This window comes from Falco rusticolus, chromosome 7, assembly GCF_015220075.1.
Source record: "Falco rusticolus isolate bFalRus1 chromosome 7, bFalRus1.pri, whole genome shotgun sequence".
NCBI lineage: Eukaryota > Metazoa > Chordata > Aves > Falconiformes > Falconidae > Falco > Falco rusticolus.
Window position 1 is genome coordinate 29,214,506 of NC_051193.1, and position 24,707 is coordinate 29,239,212.

Consider the following 24,707-nt stretch of genomic DNA (forward strand, 5'->3'; position numbering starts at 1 on the left):
CATGCTCAAACAGCCCTCATCACCCAAGGAAGCAAACGATGCCACTTGGAGGGCAGTCATCCCAAACCAGTAAGTGCCAGGTAAACCCAGCCTTGGTGCTTTGCAGAGGGGCAGTGCAGGGAGCGTCCCGGTTCAGGTACCAAAGGTGTCTGTGTCCCGAGACCACGGGTGGGATACCACCTCCTACGCACGCTGTCAGCGGAGCAGTACTGGGCAGGGGACAGCGCTGCCAAGTTGGCTCAGGAGGTATCGGCACTTGGACGCAGGCTGTCAGCTCAGCTTGCAGGAAGTGCCAGGTATTAAATCAGGATTTTGACTCCTCCTTCAGCCTCATCACATCAGAACTACAAGCACTTAGAAAGCAAACACAATCTGAAGTATCTTACACACAATGAGGGAATCATTTTATTAGTTTATGGAAGACAGCAGCATAACAGTACAAAAAGTTACAAGAGTAGCAGAAAAAAAAAAGTGTTTTTGGTTTAAATACTCAGGATTATACTGGGGAACATGAGAAGGATAGTACCCTTTTCTAAACTAACTCCTAAGCAGGTTATCAAAATAAGTTTTGAATATTTAGCACAAGTAAAAAAGTTACAACAAACATCATTATAAAATGCTTTAATAAATAGTTTCTTTTCTGAAAGATTTTTTTAAAGAACATGTCAAAAAAATGTACTAAAACAGAAGATCCTGCAAAGCAAATCCTGCATTCCTGTATAAAATAACTGATTTCGAAACATTCATGTTTACATTGTTCATGGGCCAGAGTTTACACTCTCAAACATCCGCTCCTCTCACTGGTAGGGTAACTAGGTGTATGTAGTGTTATGCTTCTTCAGTAATTAAAATAAACTTATGGTTTGCCAAGTTAATAGCGATAATAAAGCCTTTAAAAAAAATTTGTTAAGTCTTCCATTACAATAACCATATCTAACGAGGTACTCCCATCTTCTGAGCTTGCCAGCCTTTTTTCTTTAGAACGAAAGATGAATAAAGCACAACAGAAACAAGACTGAGGAAAATATTGTTCCCTTCATTAGGCCTGTATTTAAACGCAAAAAAAGTAATACCACATGTAATTAACATATTCACAAAAGAAAAAAACAATGCCTCACTATGTTGGTACTGTACAGTAGATGCACCCGTTAGTGTTCTTGAGATGGGCTGAACATGGGGATAAACAAACATTTCTGGATCTATTTACACGTAAGTGGTTATGTTCCTAAGTAAATACAAATGACCAACAGATTCCTAACATTGATTGTATTAACATAATTTTCTAACCTGGACATAATACCAAAAAAAAGTCTTATAAACTGCCATAAAACCTCCTTTTCTACAACATAAATTAAAAGGAATGACATGTAAAAAAAAAGACCAAAATATTTAAGTTATTAAATCAAATATACAGAGTGATTCATTTAATATGTACATATTTACAAAAAAAGCACTTTCACTATTAGAAAATAAACTGTGTCAGTTGGGGAACCTAGAGTTCTCACAATTTTACTATATTGATATGGCAGTCTTTGACAGTTGCTATAGAAAAAGTTTAATCTCAAGGCACTTGTCACATGCTTCAATACTGCAATTCTAAAGTAATTAAACAGAAATAAAAAGGCCACTTTTAAACCACAGTTGAAAGATCTCTATAATTATTTTTTTTTGTTCCTATTAAAAAGTGTGTAAGGCAAATTTGGGAAAAAATCTTACAGAAGCTACTAACGTAACAAGTGCTGTGAGCTGCCATTAATAGAGATTCAAAGTCAAGAAAGCAGTTTAAAGTTCACACAATTTCCTCAACCAGGAGGTTTTAAAGCCACCATTAAATTAGAGCAAGTAATAAAAAGAAATACATTCTGTAAACAGTGTACAGTCTTTTGTAATAAACTTTACACATATTGAAAATACAACCTCTCCTCTGCCACACAGCGAGTGTATTATAAGTAAACTTTACAAAAATAGCAACTATCAAAGATTACTCATTTTTTTCATCTGACAGTCATTGAATAATTTATACAAGGCTAAAGAAACAAAATAAATTTTATTTATTATTTTTATTTTTTTTTTTTACGCAAAATAAAGAAACTATGAACATTTGACTCCAGATATTTTTAGTCCTTGATGCAAAGTGGAGATGTCAATTTTTCCCCTCCCCAGTAAGCGTAGGCGCAGTCTGCCTACATTCCAAATACAGGTTAGTCTCTACTGCCTTCAAAGTTTGACGCATTCACATTTTTTACAGATCTGTTGTCCATTTTGCCTATTTGATGGGATTTCTTTACTGGACTGCTCTCTGACGTGTCAGATGCCTTTGTCGGCAAAGGCTTTGCGAGTTTGTGAGAGAGGAATTTGTCCATTTCCTCATCTCTTTCTTCCTCTTCATCCTCCTCTTCCTCATACTCTACATACTCCTCTACTGCATCACAAGTTCTTTTTTGAGGAGATATGAAGTTCTTGCATTCATAACGAATGTCTTTGTTACTGTAAGATCTGTCTATAGGATTTCTTATGGGATTTAAAGGTGCCCACTGGTTATTGGCACCCTCTTCTCTGGGAGGACGACTTCTCTCTCTCTCTTTTCTTCTCTTCCGAGTCCACCACACGCAGATGATTATACAAGTCAGCCATACAATACTAAATACCGCACAAAGAATTGGAACCAAATAATCTAGAGGGCAAATAAAAAAAAAAAAACACACAACACAAAGTCTTGAGTTAACAGAACTAGATCTATAGCACCAGACATATGCAAGAGAAATATCCATACATAACTACGTTACCTCTCGAAAGATTTGTAAGAATAAGCGTCATTGCAGCACAATGATAGTGGTCTGAATTCAGCAGTCCATCTAGAAATGCTCTTTACTAGTTTAAGCTGAGTTTTCCCTGTGTACTGAGGTTTGGGGTGGGTGGGGTGGGGAATGCTACATTTGAGATTATTTTTTTTTCCCCTCCAACAGACAAACTGGTTATATAAACAGAATCGCTTTCTCAAGCGCCTAAGGTAAGTTGACCCAGAAAACTTCAGTAATGACTCTCTCAAGGGGGGTGGAGGGAAGGTGGGGGGAAGAGTTGTAGGAGGCAGGCTATAGAGTACTATGCCTCTAAGTTGCTCTACAAGTACTGGCATTTGCATCAGAAGTATGTCCTGTGTTTACTATCAGAAAGAAGAGTCCTTTACCATCAAGTCCAGATCTATATATCAGCCATCTCAGAAAACATTCGGGTTAGAGCTATGTAATCAAATCATTCATGCACTCTTTAGGATGTTCCAGTTTTAGTTCAGAGTAAAACACCTGAGTATTGTCCCCAGAGACAGGAGTCTTTACTGCTCAATAAACAAAAGGAGTTACGGCAATTGCTTGTCTCCACGTTCCCAGTCACAAACCCCACGAGTGCTCTCCCAACCACACAGACCCAGGTTCTTTCTCTGGGAAAGAATTCCTGAAAATTTATGTATGCTTGGGCTTCTTTTTCCCCCTCTTCAAGGGCTTTACTGCTAGGATAGAACATTTTTCTGCTTTTCTTGATAAGCAAGAATTCTCACATGGTAAGAGGCAATAAGACATGAGGTGCTCGGCTTTTTGTAGAGACAACAGGACTGCTCAAAAGCTCTGTGTACAAATCATGTCAACCTATCACTCCGATTTCCAATCCAAACAAATTCCCTCTGCAGCTTTAAGACAACTGCTTACAGAATAACCTGCAAATAGCTGCACAAAAACAATCAACTACTTCAACACTATGGTCCATTCTAAAATTTAAGAATATATTCAGAAGACATTTAAGTGGAATATGACACGGTTTCAAACCTTTCCTTCTGATAAAGGGGGATAAACTGTGGATGTGGTTGGCCTTAAGGGATCTAAAAACTGTATGTTAGTAGTCTGCAAAAGGATTGTCCTCTTAGGAGTAACTACTATTCTCTCCTCATTTTTCATAAGCAATCTAATATTAAACCATGAGTGGGGGGGAAATACTTCAATGAAAAAAGGAGCTCTTCATACCAGCTTCCCCAAGATTACATCACATTCTCACTGCTATCACATCTAATATTTCATCATGAGCGTGGATCTAAGTTTACTTTAAGATTCTTATACAGAGGTCTGTATACATATTCTGAACTTGGAATATTTTTTTCTTAAAGCTAGAGGAAATTTACGAAGCATTTAAATGATCGCTTCCATCCAGACACTTGAGCACCCCACAGAAATGAGATTCTCAGAGAGCTTTACACCACATTTTGTGATAGGTTTCTATCTAATTCACCCAATTAAGGGGCAGCAATAAAACAAATGAAATAAAAGAACATGAGAGTCCAGGTTGCACTTTACTTCATAACTCCACTTAAAGAACTAGGGGTGAGAAGTCAATACTGAGCATCCATATTAAAACGAGGAGCCTGGAAACCATTCTCTATTACTAACTGCAAGAGAAGTCAAAGTCTCTCTACTCTCTTAGGAAAATATTTGAATCTTATAGAGATGGGAGGAAATTAATCCCTATCCCTTTTACCCTAGCATTTAACACTATCAGAAGAAAGAGGCTAAGGGATGTCAGAATCTCAGCTTGATTCTTTATCTTCTATGCAATTTCTGTTCAATACAAGAACAAAGCTAGTACACTCCTTCAGGAGGGCCAGGGAAGTAGTACATTTACCAGGGCTTTAACAGATAAAAGGCATTCCCTAGAAGGGAAACACAAGGGAAGTGGAACCAGGCAGTTTACTAACTAATTGTTTGGACTATGGGCGTAAGATCTTCCAGAAGATTATGTGGGGAAGGTCTAGGAAAAATTTGGGAAAGTCTCTTGCTATTGTAAGATTTCCACTCTGGGGCTCAGTTGAACTTGAGCCGACTGCTGGTCTTCCAGCAGACCATCTCCTGCCTCCCCCAGGCAGGAACACAGGCATGCAGAGCTGTCACCTGCTTATACTGACGTGGCTCTTGGAGAGCCAGTATTCAGAGATAAATGTTTCCCCGGTCATACCACATCCTCATTAAGGGGGATGGACATTACATTTTAAGCCAGCTGTGCGCTTGTGAGAAACATTGAAAAAGACAGCAAAGTTTTATGTTATCATGGCCAAGTACTGGAGAATACTAGGCATCCTTAACTGTCATTAAGGTAAACAACACTTAAGGACTTCGGAAGAGACTTGGTATCACAGTATGTGTCTTCCCCCTTCCCCCCATTTTCGTTACCTCACAGCCTCACTCCTATAGCGCAGCAGCACCAAGGGCTGAGGTTGGGTTCAGGTTAATGTGGGGAAATAGGAAAGGATTGGAACAGTGCATGAGGAGGACGCTGGCTCTTGTGAAAGCTATACTTAGACTGGAGAATGGGGTTGGAAGTCAGAGCCAAAGCAGTGGCAAGGGTAGCTAGGGATATTACACTAGGGATGAGGTTAAGTTTGAACTAGCAGACAAGCACAGAGTCTTGATTTTAAAACCACCTTCTCTTCAGTTAGTAAAAGCAATTAGCAAAACAACTCAATCTACCTTTTTCCCCAACATGTAAAGAAAGATGAGAAAAACACCTGACAGCAGGGGAACAGAAAATGCTTACGCACACAGAGGACATATGCATTTGGAACCTTACCTGATGATGAATTCCCAACAACAATGGTCTCTACTTTGACTTCAGTTACTGCCAACATAACAGTGCTGTTTTGCCGCTTAGTGATTGCATTTACTATTGTATTAGCAGCATTCTGTATAAGACTATTATCTTGTTCATCTCGATGCGGGACGAAAGACTAAAGGGAGTGAAGGGCAAAATCAAAAAGTTATTGCAGTCACTTAACTGTGGAAATCTGCCTTTTAAATCCAGCTACATCTTAATTGAGTTCACTAGGTTGAATTTACCTGACAGTAGTTACAAACAGTGTCCTAAAAGTTTACTGTTGCAATAGCATGGCTGGCTCTATCCAAACTGCAGATACAGCGTCAGACTTGGTGGGTAACACACCTACTTGCTAATCTAGCATACCTCAAATAAAAGGCAGCTGACTTCCATGTTACTTACACTGCTGAGCTAAACTTAGTCATAGTTTGGAGCACTTCAAGACATGTGGATTAATCTAGATAGAAGCTTGGACTAATAACAGTCTGCTCTATTTATACCATACACTTTGCTTCCTGCATCATGGCTCAGCATGTTCTTCACAGTACTGGTAGAGACAGTCAATCCAGCTTCTGCCTGGATGAACACTTTACTACAAAAATTAACTCTTTCCTTGAAATTAAGCAATACACAAGCCTTGAGTCATTGGGCTGTAAATGCCTCTGCAGCAAGCCTTTAGCTCAGCAGGGCAACAGTTACTTTCACCTACTCAACTTGCACCTTCTTCCACTTAGCACTTATTTATTTAATAAACATTCTCAAGCAGTCACACTCTAAACGCACAGCAGAAACTTCTTCACAAGAGCAAATCCAGCCACCTGCAATCATATCTCCTTACTGAGATCAATAGCTCAAGATCTGACAGAACAGATAGGCACCTGTTCACTAATTTGGGCTGAATTAGTCTTTACAGTAATTTAATCAGGAGGTTTAGGGAGTCTTCTGTCATTAATGAAACCTGTGTTTCAGCTATCTAGCATTATAGGAAATTGAGAGATCACAAAATTGCTTTGTAGGCAGGCTAAGCCACTGACTGCAGTACCTGCATTGAAGTGAAACAAGCTTAAATAACCTTTTCCCAGCTCAAACTAAAAATAAAACATTTTCCTATATATACTAATGCAAGTCTCATACTTACAATAGCAACTTCCACTGCATTCTCTGTGGAGTAAGAGAGATCACACAGTATTATCAGAGTTCTGTCCCTAGAAACAGTCCTAGTAGCTGGTAAATACCGGATCTCAGAACAGATATTTTCAGTTGTAGTGCCCTGTTAGAAGCAAGGGAGATTGTATGACTTTAGTTCAAGTGAAAAATAGTACATAAACACCTTCAGAGTTTTTGCAGTTACTGAGACCTGATCAAGGTAGCAAAAGGCGGCAGCAAGGAAGGGCAGAAAAGCGAACAGGATTTCGGAATGAAGGGTGAGAAACTGAGCTTGCATGACTATCCGAATACAGTCTGAGCCCATCTTGCAATATAAGAAAGTAGTTCTTTGAGATTTAAAAAAGAAAAGAAAATACTCAGTACAAACCCTAGTTCTGCCTTGTCCTTTAGACAACGCACAAGACAAGGAGTCTCACAAACCTGCAAAATTTATTTTTACAGCAAGCAGTCATATTAGAAACATTAATCTTCCATGCTTTGACATGTAATATATCCCTACATATATTGCCATTCTTCATTAATAATTCTGTTCTTACCTGAGGGACTTTGTCTCCGTTAAAAATTAAAGTAATTCTAGCACAGTCATTGTCCAAGTATCCAGAATTAGGCAGACACTTGATATTGGCAGGCAGAGGTTCAGAGGCACTGCATTCTCCCCAGTCCGTGCATGGCGGCTGAAAACATTTCATATACTTCTCCTGGCATTCTTGACCCATGGGACACTGGTTATTCAAATTATCCCAGTGTCTGTGTAGCAGACAAGGTTTTTTCCCACACCACACCTAGAAATTAAGAACAAAGTACTGTTACAGTTAATTGCTCTTATGCATCAATTCAAAATAAGCAGTTTACACAAGACTGTCATGATCTACTACTGACTGGAAAAAAAAAATCCGTATTTCAATACTGCTGTAGTTTTAGTAGCAGATGGGGCTCACTGTCCCACAAAAAGAGGACATTTTGCACAGATAAGAGTAAAAACTGCAAAAATTACCCAAGGCACACCTGACTAGTCTTATCTCCTTAGAGCCTTACAGATTTGTCCCACATAACTGAGTTACAGTAAAGTTCAAGCATTTATTTTAAACCAGTTGTCTAGGCTTCTATGATCTAGAAAGAGAAACACCTCCACAAAGATTAATTTCTTCAGCACTTATATGTAACTCTTTAGTATTTAGACTGAAATCCTTGCCACAGGATGCTGAATACATTAAGAGTTGATGCATATTGGTGATAAGCACTGTCACTTCAACCAGTCTCCTGAAATAAAATAGTATGCTGGTACCCCCAAGTTACTGAGGTGCAGCAAGCTCCCAAACACAGCTCCATGTCATGATGTAACCTTTAAAGTTCTATATAATATTACACAGCTATTAGTTTAGGAACTTAAGGATCTCTTAAAGCACAATTATCAGCAAGAAAGCGTATCTGTTCCATCATGCATGAAAGAACCAGACACCACATGTGGATAAATTGCATTTACTGCACCACCATTCCTGAGACTCTAGTTACCTCCACATACTGTTATGTTCTGAAGACATCTCAAACTTGAAATCACAATGCCATAAAGGGTCTAAAATAGCATTTCTAAATGAGTAAGTGCAAGATTTAGTTCTTTGCCTACGGTACATACATAGCTAAACAAATTAAGATTAAGGATGGATAGATCAGCAAGACCCAGAAGTTTTTTAAACTGGTGCTTCCAGTGAAATGTGGGAGACAGCCGTGTGAGGCAACGTTATAAGTGCTATTAGTGCTCATCTGGAGCTGCCCACCTAGCCCTACAACTTGTTAGCAGCACTGATCTTGTCTCTCTCCAGCTGTGATATAAAGCTGTACAGGTACCAAAAATCCATGGAGAAATGATCTATCAGGAGGGCTGAAAGGCTTGGAGCACATATACCAGCGTGTTCAATCTGCATTTAGGCTAGTCTTATTTTAAGTCACAATCACCAGAATATAGGCCATAATACATATACAAAGGTTGTAATCTGTCAATTCATAAAACCTACTGAAGGATAATACAAAAAAAGTGATCATTACTCACTGAAAAAACTTTTCCTCCCACATGTCTTCTACCTTAGAACTAGCGTTTCACAAAATTAGGAGCTCTAAAACTCTGTTTGCAAAGCTTTGGCAGAGTGATTTATTTATCTTTTCAAGGATCATTATTCCATTCCAGTTCATACTTTTGTGCAAAAAGTGCCTTTCTGCTTCTAGAAAGCTTGTTCTAACCAGTTAGAGAGCAGGAGAGTAGCTTATCATTATAAAGAATATCCCACAAGCATTTTTACAGGCAGTCATTAGGCATTTTGTCCTTTTTTTCTTTTAAACAAAGCCAGTTTGGGGGAAAGATTAACTTGTGCATGAACAACAGTAAGTTCAGCCAGAAGGATTTAATAAAATAGGTCAAAATGCCTACCTTGGTGCAGTCAATACGGCCATCCAAACAGTGGCAGTTGTTGCATTCTTGATCCCACCTGCTGCCATGGGGAAAGGTTATTCCTTTAAGCCAGCAAGGTTTTCCAATTCCAATAACTACAAAAAAAAAACAAACCCAACAACACACTCAGACACTTGACCTCTGAGTTACTGAAGCTATACAGATTTACATTCAAAAAAATACTAGCTACTGTTCCTAGTCTGTAGCACAGACTACTTGTGCATAAACTCTATACCGGCTACATTGTACTCTACTGGTTTTTGGGTAAAAGCAGACAGCAGATATAGGAATACCTTCTTGGCACCTAGGACCAATTCTTCCAGGGGGACAAGTGCATCGGTATCCATTTATTTCATCTATACAAGTGGCACCATATCCACAAGGGGAAGACTGGCATTCATCAATATCTAGATAACAAAAATAGATAAAACTCAATGTCAAGGACATAGAACATTGCAGTTACATGTTTACAGTCTCTGTAATCAGACAGTACCTGCTTTCTTAACAAACAAAAGACAGTTTGGCTTCAGAATTAATCTCCTAACTGGACAGTTCTACCATTTTAGCAGTAACCTCTAACAGATTTCTCATAATTGCACGTTAATTGAAGTTCTGATGATCAAAGAAGCAGTCATATGCTGACTCATCTCACAGAGCAAAGGTGTTGGACAGCTGAAAGTGCTAATGTCTTCTCCTTCAGCAATAGAACTGAAGTCCCACATCTTGTGCTAGCACTAATCTCAGACATTTAGGTTTCCCAGAAAAGCACAAGCTTTCCAGAAGTTATCACAGTGCAAGAGCTGAACAATGAATTGGCTCAACAGTGCTCAAAAAAGTGACTTACTGCAATACAATTGACTATAAGGAAGAAGAGTAATAGCTTAGTTTGTAACAGCCATTTCGTGTTACTTTATTAATAACCTTGATATAGAGAGAGTAGATTAATTTAGTATATACACACTTAGCACAAAAGCCTCTTTAAAAAACCTTCAAAGATTCAGAGGCTTAACCCTAGAAATCTACTGAAAAAGGCAGGGAAGCATAGCGCATTCAGATGCACAGCAGTGTTCCTTGTTATCCTGGGGAAGTGACCAGGAGTATTTGATGCAACAGTCCACCAACAAAGGCGACAGAAACCAACCTGGCAAGCTGGGAGCCACAACTACTTCATTTTCAAGCATAACCATTCTCTTCTGAAGCATCTTTTGAAAGGTTTTCTGCCATTAAAAATGAATGCCCACTCCACGCCCTCAGAAAAACTGTTTAAAACACCAATTCTGAACTGATACACAGTAACAAGTCATCATCTGTGTTTAAAGGACTGGACTTCGAAAGCAAACATTATGAACAGCAGTAGTGGGACCATTAACCATGCAGGCAATGGAAAATATCAAATGCATGTGGAAGGGCTTTTGGTTCTATCACAGCTTCCTTCAGAAGTACACCAAGATCAAGTTTTATACAAATACAGAAGAATATAAAATACTAAAGTGTTATAACTACTCTTTCTTCCTCTCCTCAAGCTATGTAGATTTAAGATTCTCCAGCCTCTGTATGCTGAAAAAAGTGATTGTTAACTCTGTTTTTGTTATCAGCCATAAAAGGCATTTTTGTCAGAGCTACTCCTTTTTCTCTACACCAGTCTAAAGCAAAATAAAAAAGTCTGCAGTCCCATTACAAATGTACAGTATTTGTCTTTGATTACAAATAGTTCTCTTTGCATTTCTTGTCTGTAAAAGGAGAGATCCATATCCCTCATTGTGTGTCCAGACCTAGACATCCGATTTTCTGTCACCCCTGGTCCTGTGTCCAGAGATCACTAAGCTGATGCTACTACAAGTAATACAGTCACCCTCTGACTAGAAGGGCTGGCTCATTTACTATCTGCCAGAATGAGGATGAATTCTCAACTTGACAGCACACCACCATACCGATGGAGTGGAAGGACAGAGTGCAAAAGCCTTGAGGCTACAGAAGACACAAAGTCTGATCTTCTGAGGAGATAGAAATAAAATAAGGTATCTATCACATACAAGTCAAAATGGAAATATTCATTAAAAAAATCCAAAACCAAAACCATCTTCTAAAACACTCAATGCAGTTTTAGGGTCTTCTGCTCCCCCTTTTCAGTTTCTATCCTTCAGGATAACGTCAGTGTAACAGGTTTGGTTTATAGTTTTGAAAGACCTTCACCATACTTCTGTTATTCACCAGCACTACACTCCTGCTGTTTTGGTTTTCATTTGTGATTTATCAGTGGATTTCGGTTTCTAATGTTAAACAGAACATCCAGTGATATATGTCATCTTTAACAAGCTGCTTATCAAGAAAAATACTTAAGCTTCTACGAAGCCTGCACTCCAGAACCTTCAGAATTGTCTGACAAAATCCAGCAACCAAGTCTAAGTATAAACCAAGCCAACTCATTTCAGTTCCATTCAGTGAAATGAAGAAAGGTACGTAAGTTGCCATTATTAGCAAGGTATCAGTACCTGACTGACTGACAGGTGGCTTCTGCTTTGTTATTTGAAGTTCAGCTAACCTAATGCGAAAAGGGTCACAGGGTGTTCTTTCCAACTTGTGTGTCAGAATGGTACAACCTTTCAGTACCTATACCAGTACTTACTAATTCTGCAGTCAGGACCAGCAAACCCAGGCGCACATTCACATCGAAACCAATTCACACCGTCAACACAGATGCCTCCATTGTAACTGTAAAAACAATAAACCTATCATTAACACAGACTGTTCTCAGAGGTAGATTCACTGGTCTAAAGACAAGCAAAAACCATAGGTCTCATGCAGCATGTTCAAATGCAAATTTCTATAGTTGCTATTCACAGTACTTTCCCACCACTCAGGAATGCAGAACTAAAGTACCTGCTAATACATAATACCAGTCTACTTAATAAGCCATCCACATTGTTTCATTGCTCTCCAATTAAAGCTTTGTTAATTAAACCTTTTGTTGCTGTTTAGAGGCACAATCTATCCCCGTCAACAGAGAAAGCATAATATTAGACATTAGCATTGCTTAGTAAGTCACCTGTTAAAACAGCAACATCCTACAAAAGTGCATGCATGCACGGGGAAGCAGATCAACAGAACTCAAGGAGATAAGACAGCACTGTAAAGTGAATATGGGGAAAGCCCGAGGTTTTGCAAGGGTTTGGCTTTTTTAGTACACAAAGTACAAATTATTGCATCAGAATGGACAACAGAAAAAGATAAGGTACATGGTTTGCTTCATCCACATATCAGTATTTTTCCCCTTCAACTATAAATACCAGCCTATGTATTTTAAATACTCCCATTATATCTTCCCAAAATAGTAATTTTGTTTTAAAAACACATGTATACATAGTATTTGATCCAACAGGACATTTTTTATATTATCGATAATTATTTCCTGTAAACTAACAGGTTTTGGTTTCTCATTTTTTATTCTAAAATTCAATTTAGATGCTTGAAATGTTATCAAGACATTCATTTCATATTACTGTAATTTACTAGTCAGTTCTGGCATGAAAACTACACAAATACTTTTATCTGTTCACATATGAATCAATTCAGGATTGTTTTGTGGTCTTTGCTGCTGTCAAGGAATAGATAAAGCATAGCAAAAGTTTGGTTTAAGATTTTTACAGAGGCTGGCTTCAATTGTTTTAGGCTAGAATGAGTTCTAATCTAGAATAAAAATCTGTATTACTGTGTTCACTTATTTTCAAAACAGGTACAGAACCGCAGTTCACATACTTACCATGGATGAGGGTTGCAGTCATTGGTATCTATAAAAAAAGAATATGGACTAGTGTAACTAGTGGCACACCTATTTTCTAATGTATATTATAGTTCAAGAGACACTGTATTTGATAAGGAAAGAAAAATAGAGAATTGAACATTTTCTTCCACACTCGCAAAGGAAGTTTAACTAGACATAACAGACCAATTAAATACCTTCAATTTCATGAACAGACTGACAAATGCAAAATTGTACAGCTTCAGTGTTATTTTGATAGATCAATGGCACAGACTGATACACAGCATGATGACAACATAATAGAAATAAAATGGTATCAGTTGCATTGGTAGAGGGTAATTCAGCCAGGCTCTAAAAGCTTTCTAAAAGATTACTACTGCTTTGGCACTTCACATGTGCATGTGCAACTAGTCAGATTTCTTATAACAAATCCTTCCCATTATAAATAGCTCTAAACTACTTGATAGCGTTTATACTAGTACTGTCAGTTTTAAAACTGCTAATTAGGGCAAACATCAATACAACAGTAATTTCACAGTAGATTCAGAGTAAAAACAGAACTCAAATTTAGCTTTTCCATTCCCCCCCTCTCCCTTTATGTTACGCCTTTAGGAGGAAAAAAAAATAATCCAAGTTACAGGCTTTATTCCACCTAACCAATTCATTGTGTTGGTACGTCAAAGTAGTTAGCCGCTATCCTCGGAGAAAATGATGGAATATACACTACTGCCTGCATTTCCACATACTTTTCATTATTAAATTATTTCTGAGGGGACTTTTTTTGTTCGGCACATATTCCCAAAACCTATTTTTATAGGAGGCTGAAAGTCTTATTTTGGCAGAGACTAGTTGCAAAAAGCAGCATGACAAGGTCTCCATTCATAACTTGAGCGTCATCTTCTTTACCTACCTCCCACCCTGAATGATTCAGATATTTTGGCAGATGAACTCTATAAACTTGCTTTGTTTCAGTTAGCAGTTCTGTGCCAGACACTCCTAATATCCCAGGGGAATGCAGGGGAAGAAAGGAGAAAAGCCTTACTCTGTGTGCATGTACGTCCCTCCCATCCTTCTTTGCAGATGCAAGAAAAGGAATCTCCACTGCCAACACACGTTCCATCATTCATGCAAGGGTTTGGAATACAGCTGCTGTTTTTAGCTTTGAAAACAGAAAAAGTCTCTGTTTAGCACAGAAAACAAAAAGTATCATCTGGATCTGTCAATATCACAATCCTGAAGAGCATTTAAGTCAACAGTGCAAGACTTGCAAGAAGGTTGAGACTCCCAAACCAGTCACTTTGCATGATAATCTCTCACCTACCTTCACCATCATCCCAATTCAATTGTTTAATTGAACCATGATATTTTATAAAAAAGATTGTCTACTGTTTCCCCATCTGTGTAAACATCCTTCAAATACTGCTAAATTCTTACTTTGGCAATGAGTTGCCCAGGTAGTGAGGTTTACTTCATAATAAAATACTAGTGTTTAAAATTCAGATTTTGAGTAAATGCTGCAATTGTACATATAAAGTAGAAGAACTAAACTAAATTCCCTTCATCCAACTTCTTGGTCCTAATGGAAGTTTCACATTCAAAAAAAAAAAAAAGTACCATGGAGACTACATTCAATCCCCCAAAAGCTCAAGAGTAGCTCCCTATGGTAGGCAGAAACTGCAAATCCCCTAGCAAGAATCACTTAATTTTATTTTTCCTGAGTGTGTCTGCTCATACACCTTTCAATCACAAACTTATTCACATTATGAACCATCGAGCAAAGCAGGGGACTAAGTTCCCAAGAAAACCTTTACACAGTGGTCTCTAAAGACTAAAAGAGAGGGGTCAAGACACAAGTCCAAGTGTTGTAAATCTGCCTAGCAGTAGCTGTGTAAGACCATGTAAGCAGCCTGCAAAGAACAGCTTCCTAATAATCAGTAGGATGTCAGGTAAGTGGAAGAAATTACTCTAAACTCCAGTCACCAGTCAACCAGAACACCTTTGAACTACCCAGCTAGAAGAACAGTGTGCCTGTTTACTAAACAGTTAAGTATTACTTGAACACTTCTCCGCTTCTTCTGGAGACACTTATCTGTAGATGATTTTAAAAGCTTACCAGTGTTGCAAGTACTTCCTATCCATTCTGGAGGACATGAACAGCGGAATGTATCTCCATCATCATAGCACGTTCCACCATTGCTACAAGTATTCGCATCACATTGGTATTCACCTATACGTCATAATAAAACAGTTTTAGCTTCCATTACTCCTGCTGAATTTTAAGACCAGGTACTTTTTTACCACAGTTACTTTTAAAGAGACTTCACATTTAAATGCAACAGTAGTTCTACTTGCTGTATTTACAGTAAAAAATCAGAAGGGTGGAATCCAAATGCATCTTTTACAACACTATTTCACTACATGAAGGAATACATTTTTTAAATATTCCATTTTGTTGCTGGGAAACTGGAAGAGGTAATGAAAATATGCCTGTTATTTCACTGCAATTGTTTTATTTTAAATTTCAGGAACTCTAGTCTCCTGAGAAAAAAGAAAACAAATCTTTGGGTAAACTAAAGATCAAAGTAAAGAACACTTACGTGAATGGCAAGTTTTGCCTTTCCAGTCATTCTTACACTCACAATAGAAGTCATTTACCAAATCAATACATCGGCCACCGTTATGACATGGGTTAGGAGAACAGTCATTGAAATCTAGAAAAAAATTATTCAAATTAGATGATCTAGCCTAGCCAAGGCCATGAGAAAGTATAAAATACTTCTTTATAAGAGTAGTAGGTTGTGCACTATTTAGGAAGACAGCATTCCTAAGTGTCGTGGGGTTTACATAAGCAGGGGAAAAAACTCTGATTTAATACAGAACAACATGAAATAGGAAAGATTTTTCTGGCCATTTAAAGCAGAAAAGTATCATTCAGTATGGCTTCTAAGTAGACCACCAAAATAGTTTCATTTTTTCAGCAAATAGCTGTATTCTGACCTTCAGAAAAAACTTGCTAGTAGGGACCACAATGTCCTGAAAAGGAGCTCCAACGCAGGACATCCACACAGGACAGCTGAGACTCCCTCTCCTGCTTTACGTCTCAAAATACAGAGTGCCTTTAAGCCATATAGATGGCTTAACAATACATATACATATATGTGCGTGTATACACACATTCAACATATACATAGGTACATGAATTTCAGAGAAAGTTATTTTCACTTGAAACAAATGTTTTAATAGGTAGAACATAATTATTCCAGACTGAACTTCATCTAGACCACACAAAAAGCTCTTCTGACAGCGATAGCTGCCAAAAGTTTCTCAGTCTTTATTTCACATCTCAATTGGTGCATGTCCTGTAATAAGTCTCAGCAAGTCCTTGCTATCATGTTTAAGAAGGGGCTTCATTCAGAATAGAAAAGGAACCAGCTGCAGTCTCCTCTGAGTTAACTTAACCATCTGCTGGCCTAGTACACTACTTTGTCAACTAAGGCCAGTATGTCTCAAGCCAGAGCAGCAAGAGTAAAGGCCTGCTCCCACTGATCTCAGAATACAAAACACTGACTCATATTCATCAAGAAAAAATTCAGGCTTCAGCAGTTCTTGTCTTACTAAAGGAATAGATATTAAATTTATAAATTCCTTCAGTAAGGTGGAAGGACATTATAACTTGCACTGGCTTCAAGCTAAAAGGCTTTTCAGGTTTGGAAAATACTGTGTATGAGTGGATTGGGTAAGGGACAAACTTTTACATACAGTAAGTACCAAGTAGTACCTAAGCTTATAGCAATAAAAGCAATATAATGAATAGACCACCTAACAGGGTCTCTTCTCCTGAGATATATCCTGTACTTTACTGAAGAATCAGATTATGGTCCTATTCAAGAAACTGAGACTTTCACAGCTGCTACCCAAAAATCTTCTTGAAAATCCTTTTATAAATAACAGTGGGTAGACTAATTACAGAACAGAGAAACTACCCCATTGTTATTAACCACATACCAACCGTCACTAACAGTTACAGCAAAGCTGTAATATTTGAACCTCCAATGCTTAGCAGTACTCACTTGTGTCACACAATTCTCCTTCCCAGCCGCTTGAGCAGAAACATCTAAATGAATCGACCTCATCAATGCATGTCCCACCATTCTTGCAAGGTTTCCCAAGACAATCATTGATATCTATGACAAAAAGTCAATTATTACTCAAGGCTGTCTTCACCTACCTGAAGGAGTGATCAACATTTGTGTTCCTAGGAAACTCAGTACAGAATTACACTCCATTTGTACGTATGTAAGAACAGCTCAAACATCTGTTTTCAAGCCTGGTAGCATTTCTAGATGTATTCTCTCTTACCTTGCAAGTTGAAACAAAGTGTTAAGTTCACCTGGCAAAAATATCCCAGTGTTAAAAAAAAACCAACCCAAAACAACAAAACACAACCCTAAAAACCCCACCAAAAACTGGAACACCAATACACATGCTCCTCCTAAGCTGTGCTGTCAGCGTGTCTGTCCATTCTTTATCATTCCCATGTTGGAGAACTCCATGGCTTCCTGCAAGACTGTGCATAAACGTAGTGGATACAGACACATTCACACTGAAGTTGGACTAAAACCAGTTTTCTTTCATAGAAGTGTGAACCGCTACAAAACCTGTTACCAGAAGAAACTGCATTTCAAGCAGTACACCAGAGAATGATCCATGCAACTTTATTAAAATTCTAATGTTTTATTTGAAGTTGTAAAACTTCATAACAAAAACTAAGAATGTTTTAGAGCAACAAAATCATTTAGAAGAAACTTCTACTTACTTTCATGACAGTATATTCCAGTAAAACCTCTTTCACAGGCACAAGTAAAGTTCCCTCCTGGCTGACTAATACACCGTCCATGAGGCCCACAAACATTAGATGAAATGAAACGGATTCCTTCTTGGGTAGCATTAGTGAAGACTTCTATTGTACAGCTGTCTATTACTAAGAACAAGAAGTGTATCATCAGACATAATCTGCATCACCAATCACTTCTTAGTTTTAAAAAAGTTATCCAGAAATTAAGACTAATCACAATGCAAAAGTTAAACTGTAAGTTAACTTCTGCCTCTTCATAAATAAGGGCTGTTAACAAGCATTTCTTCTCACTACCTACTTCACAAAGTGAGTACAAGAAAAGTTTTTCTGCATTATGCTATTCCCAGAAATACTACTGTTCTTTTTTTAATGCACCACCAATACATTAAGACAAGTTTCTGGACAACAGCAGGTACCTTTACAAGAGTTATTCTTGCAGTGGTCCTTGAGATGAGAACAATTCTTTCCATCATAGTCATCAGGGCAGGCACAGTAATAATCTCCTCCCAGATCATAGCATTTAGCCCCATTCTGGCAAGGATTAGGTTCACAGAAATCAATATCCATCTGTAAGAGACACCATAGTTAGCAGCAGCTACTTTGTCTCCCAGGAGTAAGCAGTATTATCTGTAGTGCCAAAGCTGATGAAGCTAATATACAAGGAACCTCAAGTTTTAAGAAGGTTTATGAATCACATATATTGCATTCCATCCTATAACACAGAGACATACTTCAGGTTACTGTGGTCAATCCTAATACAAAGCATTTCTGATACTGCCAAAAAGATACTCCTTCGCAAGAGGCTGAATAAACACATTTGCAAGAACTTACTTAGCAAAGAACAAGCCATTAAGAGAATCTTACCATTACTATTCTGGATCATTTTAAGTCACTTCCCTGTCCTTCACTCCCACATACCAAGTGCTACAACACAAATTAAATACCAGTGCACTTGTCAACTTTGTGTCTGCAAGACACTTAGAATACAGAGAACCGTAGAAAAATCCTATTACCTAGAGCGACTTCTCTTCCCATCTCAATTAACACATATAATTTATTACAGAACCACATAGCTTGAAAGGGACCTCTAGAGGTCAGCTACTCCCCACCTGCTCACAGTGGGTCTAGCTAGACCAAGCTGCTCAGGGGCTTATTCCTACAGATATTATCACCATACCAATTTACACACAGAAATACCAGGTACATTTTGAATGCTTCTTACCATCTGAATTAAAAAGCAAAATTCAAACCTAGCTTCATAATATAACCCTTAATACAGACAAACTGCTGTAGCAAAGCAATTCTACTTCTACATCTTATGCTGACACAGAAGATCAGAGTGGTGATGCCCTAAATTGGCCTCAAAATCCAAAGGAATATTGTTACATCACAGTATCTTTCTTCTAAATTGTTGGTCTCAAGGATTGCTTTCTTCCCCTCCAATGAATTTTTCCCCTCTCAACATCTCATGTGAGAAAGATAGCTTTCTCAACATTACAGACATAAAAGTAAGTCCAATAGTGGACTTTGTCACTATTTTCAGTAGTTCTGTAGCTAAACAGGAGAAAAAACCAAAACTAACTAAAACAGAAAGAATGCAAATGGTGCTAAGAATTTAATTCAGAGGAGTACTAACAATTCCAGCTGCAATAGAGAGATTTTTCAGCAAGCTATTTTGTGCTCTCATATGGTACATTCAAAGCAAACTACTAAGAACAGCTAAGGTCTGAGAAAGATTCTCATATCTCCTCTATCAGATGTCTCCATTTGCTTCCTTCCATTAGTGTAAATTTCCCCTTCCCAATGCAAGTTCAGTAGCTGGTACTTTAGCATCTGGAATCAATGGTAGATATTTCCTGCAACACACAAGGCAAGCAGCCAACTCCCCCCTATTATTCAAACCCATTTGCTAAAACTTTAATTACATAGTATGGTATGAATCAGCCAAGAGTAGAGCACTCAAGCTATGATCCTTATGTAGAAATGGTACAGGATCTATCAGGTACTGCATCAGTTTAACAAAACTGGTCAGTATCTGCAACCTTTTTAAATTTCAAATAAAAGGATGGCATTGTTTCTTTAACAATGCAAATAGAGTAAGATTACTTCAGCATATAACAGACATCACTCCAATACCCTCCACAAAAAATTCTGGAGCAAATCCAACAAAATTCTAACACAATGCCTCCAGTTGATACTGTCTTGCTAACCATAATGCATGAATTTGGCTATCAGCAAAAGCCAGAAAGTGCATACTTAGGGCAGTATAGTTTTACATTGAAAAGTCTAATGTCCTCCCTAGAATGAAGATCTTAGTGATAATTCATAAAGTACTTCATGATAATTAACACTTCAATATTTCAGATCCGAATTCTTATTTAAGCAGCAGAACTACACATCCCTAAAATGATCTCAAACACAAAGTTCTGAGAGCTAATACTTGAGTATCTGTCTGCCTTTAATTATGTGGCTACTCCTACCAACAACAGCAGGATTCCTTGAAAGGCAATTCAGTTTTGTACTTCAAAGTTACTAGGATGAAGACCCAGTAACAAAAGACCACAGGTCCTGAAAAAATTTCCTTCAAACATTTAGGAGAGCCAACACCTATGTGCAACAACTTGCAGTTTATCAGGCTGCAAATTAAAGTGCTACAGCACCGCACAACAAATTTGTTTATTCAGAGTATCAAGTAACAGCTACATTAGTCAGTAGCACTTTAGGCTTGGGTTACTCCCATTTAAACGCAGAGATATGTTTCTTTCAAGAACTCAATCCATGAGAAGTATTGCAATAATGTCACCACTGCCCTCACCTCACAGAAGACTCCCGAGAAGCCCTGTGAACACAGGCAGCTGAATCCATTTACCAGGTCTTTGCAACGGCCTCCATTTTGGCATGGGTTGCTTTCACACTCATTTGTTTCTGTCTCACAGTTTTTTCCTGTGAAACCACGAGGGCATAAGCAATGGTAACCATTCACTTCGTCCTTCACAGAGATGGAGGAAAAAAGCAAGAGTAGAAAGATTTGTTTAATGATAAAACTTGCCCACAAGAATTCAAGTTATCTCTATATTCTGGATTTGTGAACTGCAGCAGCGCCAGATAAGATTATTTTGTGAAATGGTGCAAGAATCTGTAAGTGCAACACTACACTTAACATTTAACCTCATTTAACCAACCTGTAACTGCAAACTATAAAAATTCATAACTAGCCAAAACAAGATTAATTTTCAACATGGCATGTAATAAACAAGAGTTACCTTACAAGTACCTCCATGCTGACATTGTCCACGGCAGTCATTAGTATCTATGGATAAAATACACAAGGCATTAGAATTTGTAGTGGAAGACTGTAGAATACAGGTCTAACAAAAGAATGGAGATCAAAATTTTTAGAAAAGATTTTTCTAGATGTTTCCATGGAAAGCAAGGACACTTGATGATTAAGAGATTCTCAATTTAAAAATATGTAATAGAAAATGACATTACATATTTCTATTACACTGTAATCAGCTAATTTCATATCTAACAGTTTTTTAATTTTTATTTGAATCATCACATGGTATCATAAAATATTTTTAATTGAATCAGCACATGGTATCATTCATAATCAGGGATGAGCGAATAGATAATTCTAATAAACCTCTCCCTAAGTGTATATCTAATCTCATTTTAATACCAATTAAATGTCCAAATAAATTTTCAAACAGGATTTTCAATTTAATTTGCTGGAGGTTAGAAAAATCCTGACAACAGGTATTTTTTCTTGTACAAGTAAATGGACATATCATTCATCATAAAACTTTTTTTAAAGACTAAAGCATCCTATGGTCAACATATATACTAAAGAAATACTAACTGATATGACAATTTACTCCTGTCCATCCTGGAATGCAGTCACAGTAATATCCACCAATGAGATTTTTGCAAGAGTAAGCATTAACACAGGGTTTCCCCTCACACTCATTAGCATCTGTGAAAGAAGATAAAAGAAAGAAGAGAATAAAGAACAAACCCAGAAACAGATTACCACAGCACCAAGCAAAGTTTCCATGCAATCCAAGCATCAGAAGCTCATATTATACATTGGTAGGGCTCTAAAACCATTTATATACCACAGTTTTTTAATGCACACTTGTCTACAGTAGCACATGCATGTTATCTTACTTATCCCTTTGCCAAAACTCAAAAAGGCAATATGTTAGTCAGGGCAAATCCCTTCCTTGCCTTGATAAGTTTATAGTCACTGTTCTGCCACCATGAAGAAGGAGCTACCATCACCAATGCCATATTTTGAAACAGAAAAGTTATCGGGCATTCTAGAAGAAGTACTGTAAGTAAACTTAAGTTGGGGCTTAAATAGTTACAGGTTAATTTGAAACTTCTGACTGTAAAATCTACTAAAGAGCAGCTAAGATACCAATAACAACACATCTTCAATAAAAATCATGTTGAACACTTACACAGATTTATTCATTATTTAGGAATAATCTCCAGTGGTCTTCAAAACTTTGGAAGGTAGTAACTTACCAAGCTGACATGTTGCTCCAATCCACTGTTGTGGACATATACACTCAAATGCATTAATGCCATCAATACAGGTCCCTCCTTGAGCACAAGGGTTAGATGCACACTCGTCAATATCTGGAAAAGTCAAAGAGTGCCTTCCATTACATCATCTAAAACTTGGCTTAACCTGTTGGGTTTTTTTACAGCATGATATTATCAAGCTGTATGAACCCTTCCAAGCGAGTGGCCAGTCATCAGTAAATGCATACCCACCGATAGCACACGTTGGTCCACTCCACCCCGATGGGCAGTGACACTTGAAGCCTGATGAAATTTCATGACAAATTCCACCATTAGCACAGGGATTAGACACGCAAGCATGCTCCGCTGGGGAGAAAGAAGGAAAGAAATTCTTGCTAAATACTCTTCCAGTATCAATTAAGCAGAACTCACATGGTTAGAAATTGCATTCTGATTAAAAGTGACCAAGAGCATGAGCAGTGTACAGAAGTTGGAGCCTCCCTCTCCCAGCCACAGAGTAAGATTCCCAGGAGAAGACTGAAAAAGGATTTTACTGACGATGCATGATCCTTCATATCTACTGACTAGAAAGCCTAAAGATAGATGATGGGTCACTATGTCAATATCTCAGGAGCTAGAGAAGTTCTCCATTAACCTACTGCATTCAGCCATGCACTTCCATATCTGGAGTGCTACAGCATTTTTTTTTTCTTTCCCTTCAGTGAGACAAAACAGATATGCTGTACACAGAAGTCTGAACAGTAGTAATAATTTAAGTATCAAAGGTCTGTTTAGCTTCATTCTAATACTGCTCCTTGGAAACAGCAAAGAATAGAGCTACTTGCAATTATAGGCAGTCCTGCTTGTTGTCACTCCATGTAGGGCTGTAACACTTGCAGAAGCTGTGCTAAGCAACAATCAAGTTGAGGAGGGACAAGCTGTATGCCATCACTTTTGATATTTTCTCTCTCAGAAGCCAAGAAAGCTTTTGGAAAGAAGAAAATAATCCCCTTACTAAGTAAGAGTTTCAAATCGTTGCTAGCATTTATGTTTTGAAAACTTTCTCTTAGGAATGGTTATCTAGTTTGCAAATTGAGTTTACGTAGCCTATGATGTTAGGTACTAGTACCTAAAGCAGCACATACCAATCTACTGCTAATAATCAGCACGGAACTCATTAAGTGTACAGCTCCCTTTATCCCTGCCTCCTTATTTGAAAAGCCAAGGTGCTTCCCCAGAACTTCTGGGGCACGCCAAGACAAGATTTCATCTATTTTAGCCAAAACTTTGCATCACATTCTACCAGCTGCAGAAAAATTCAGATTTGGATAGTATCATTAATACCATATAGCAGTCTACAGAAGTTCAAAGGAGATCTACATCCTGACAAATGTGAACACCTTCTGCTGATAATAGTTCAGTGAACTTAAGGCCAAAGAGTTACGTGAAAGGAAAAAAAAAAAAGGTTCTTTCCATCTACACTTATAACTATCAAGGGATAGCAAATTCAAAGCCAGAAAACTGTGAATGTCACATTTATGAAAAAGGATTTAATAGTCAATCATGGGAAAGAAAGTCACTGCACAACACCCAACTGAATACTAAATGTGAAAAAGTTGATCTGAAAGTTTTCGGTTTTCTCCAAACATCAAATAGGCAAGAAATAGAAATTGCATATTGTGTTTCACAACAAAGGGACAAGTAATCAGGAAAAATCTCCAAATACCAGAATAGTCTCCAGTACATGAAAACTTTGGTCTTTGTGTAACACATCACAGATATAAATGAAAATAGCAATATGCTTTCACATTGGACACAGAACTGTTAAGGCTCTAGACAAGACGGCATACTTCATCAAAAATATGGTTTAAATGCTTTCCTCCATTTTGCTAATGGGAAGAGGAAAGAGTTAACTTTGTTTAGACTGCTCAAGTTGACTCTGTAAGAGGGCTTGAGCACATTTCCATAGTAGTTAACATCTCATTATTAACACAAATGAAGTCCCATATTGAAAGATTATTTTAAAAATCAAGTTTCAGTTGATCAAAAAGGATAGTCAACACATTTAGACAGCCAAAAATTGAGCCAAAACCACACATGACAGTTAAAACTGAAGCGCCCATCATAGCTACCTCCTGTAGTTCCCAGCTTGTATAAGATGCATGTTTGCAAGCAAGCCAGAAGACAAGAAAAGGTGTAGCAGGGAGAACAGTAACAGGGAAAGGTGCAACTGTAACCCATTTCCATGAAACTATAGCCCAACTGCATGTTTAGATTAAGGAAGTGAAGAAATCAAAGGGAAAAAGTACTCTCAGTCT

The 24,707-nt window shown here is 37.8% G+C and overlaps 1 protein-coding gene across 2 annotated transcripts in view; it reads right to left on the reverse strand.

Moving 5' to 3' along the window:
- Positions 1–373: 373 nt before the first annotated feature.
- The window catches only part of JAG2 (jagged canonical Notch ligand 2), a 72,603-nt gene continuing 48,269 nt past the window's right edge, over positions 374–24,707 (reverse strand). For both annotated transcript variants that reach the window (XM_037395656.1, XM_037395655.1), the window contains exons 8-26: positions 22,642–22,755; positions 22,390–22,503; positions 21,719–21,832; positions 21,120–21,166; positions 20,672–20,845; positions 18,273–18,423; positions 17,818–17,982; positions 17,072–17,185; positions 15,599–15,712; positions 15,115–15,228; positions 14,044–14,160; positions 13,002–13,029; positions 11,868–11,953; positions 9,535–9,648; positions 9,221–9,336; positions 7,335–7,580; positions 6,770–6,901; positions 5,608–5,764; positions 374–2,674 (exon numbers count right to left, since the gene is read on the reverse strand). In XM_037395656.1, the coding sequence (XP_037251553.1) occupies positions 2,202–2,674; positions 5,608–5,764; positions 6,770–6,901; positions 7,335–7,580; positions 9,221–9,336; positions 9,535–9,648; positions 11,868–11,953; positions 13,002–13,029; positions 14,044–14,160; positions 15,115–15,228; positions 15,599–15,712; positions 17,072–17,185; positions 17,818–17,982; positions 18,273–18,423; positions 20,672–20,845; positions 21,120–21,166; positions 21,719–21,832; positions 22,390–22,503; positions 22,642–22,755 (2,690 nt within the window). In that variant the 3' untranslated portion in view covers positions 374–2,201. The remainder of the gene's footprint in view (positions 2,675–5,607; positions 5,765–6,769; positions 6,902–7,334; positions 7,581–9,220; positions 9,337–9,534; positions 9,649–11,867; positions 11,954–13,001; positions 13,030–14,043; positions 14,161–15,114; positions 15,229–15,598; positions 15,713–17,071; positions 17,186–17,817; positions 17,983–18,272; positions 18,424–20,671; positions 20,846–21,119; positions 21,167–21,718; positions 21,833–22,389; positions 22,504–22,641; positions 22,756–24,707) is intronic.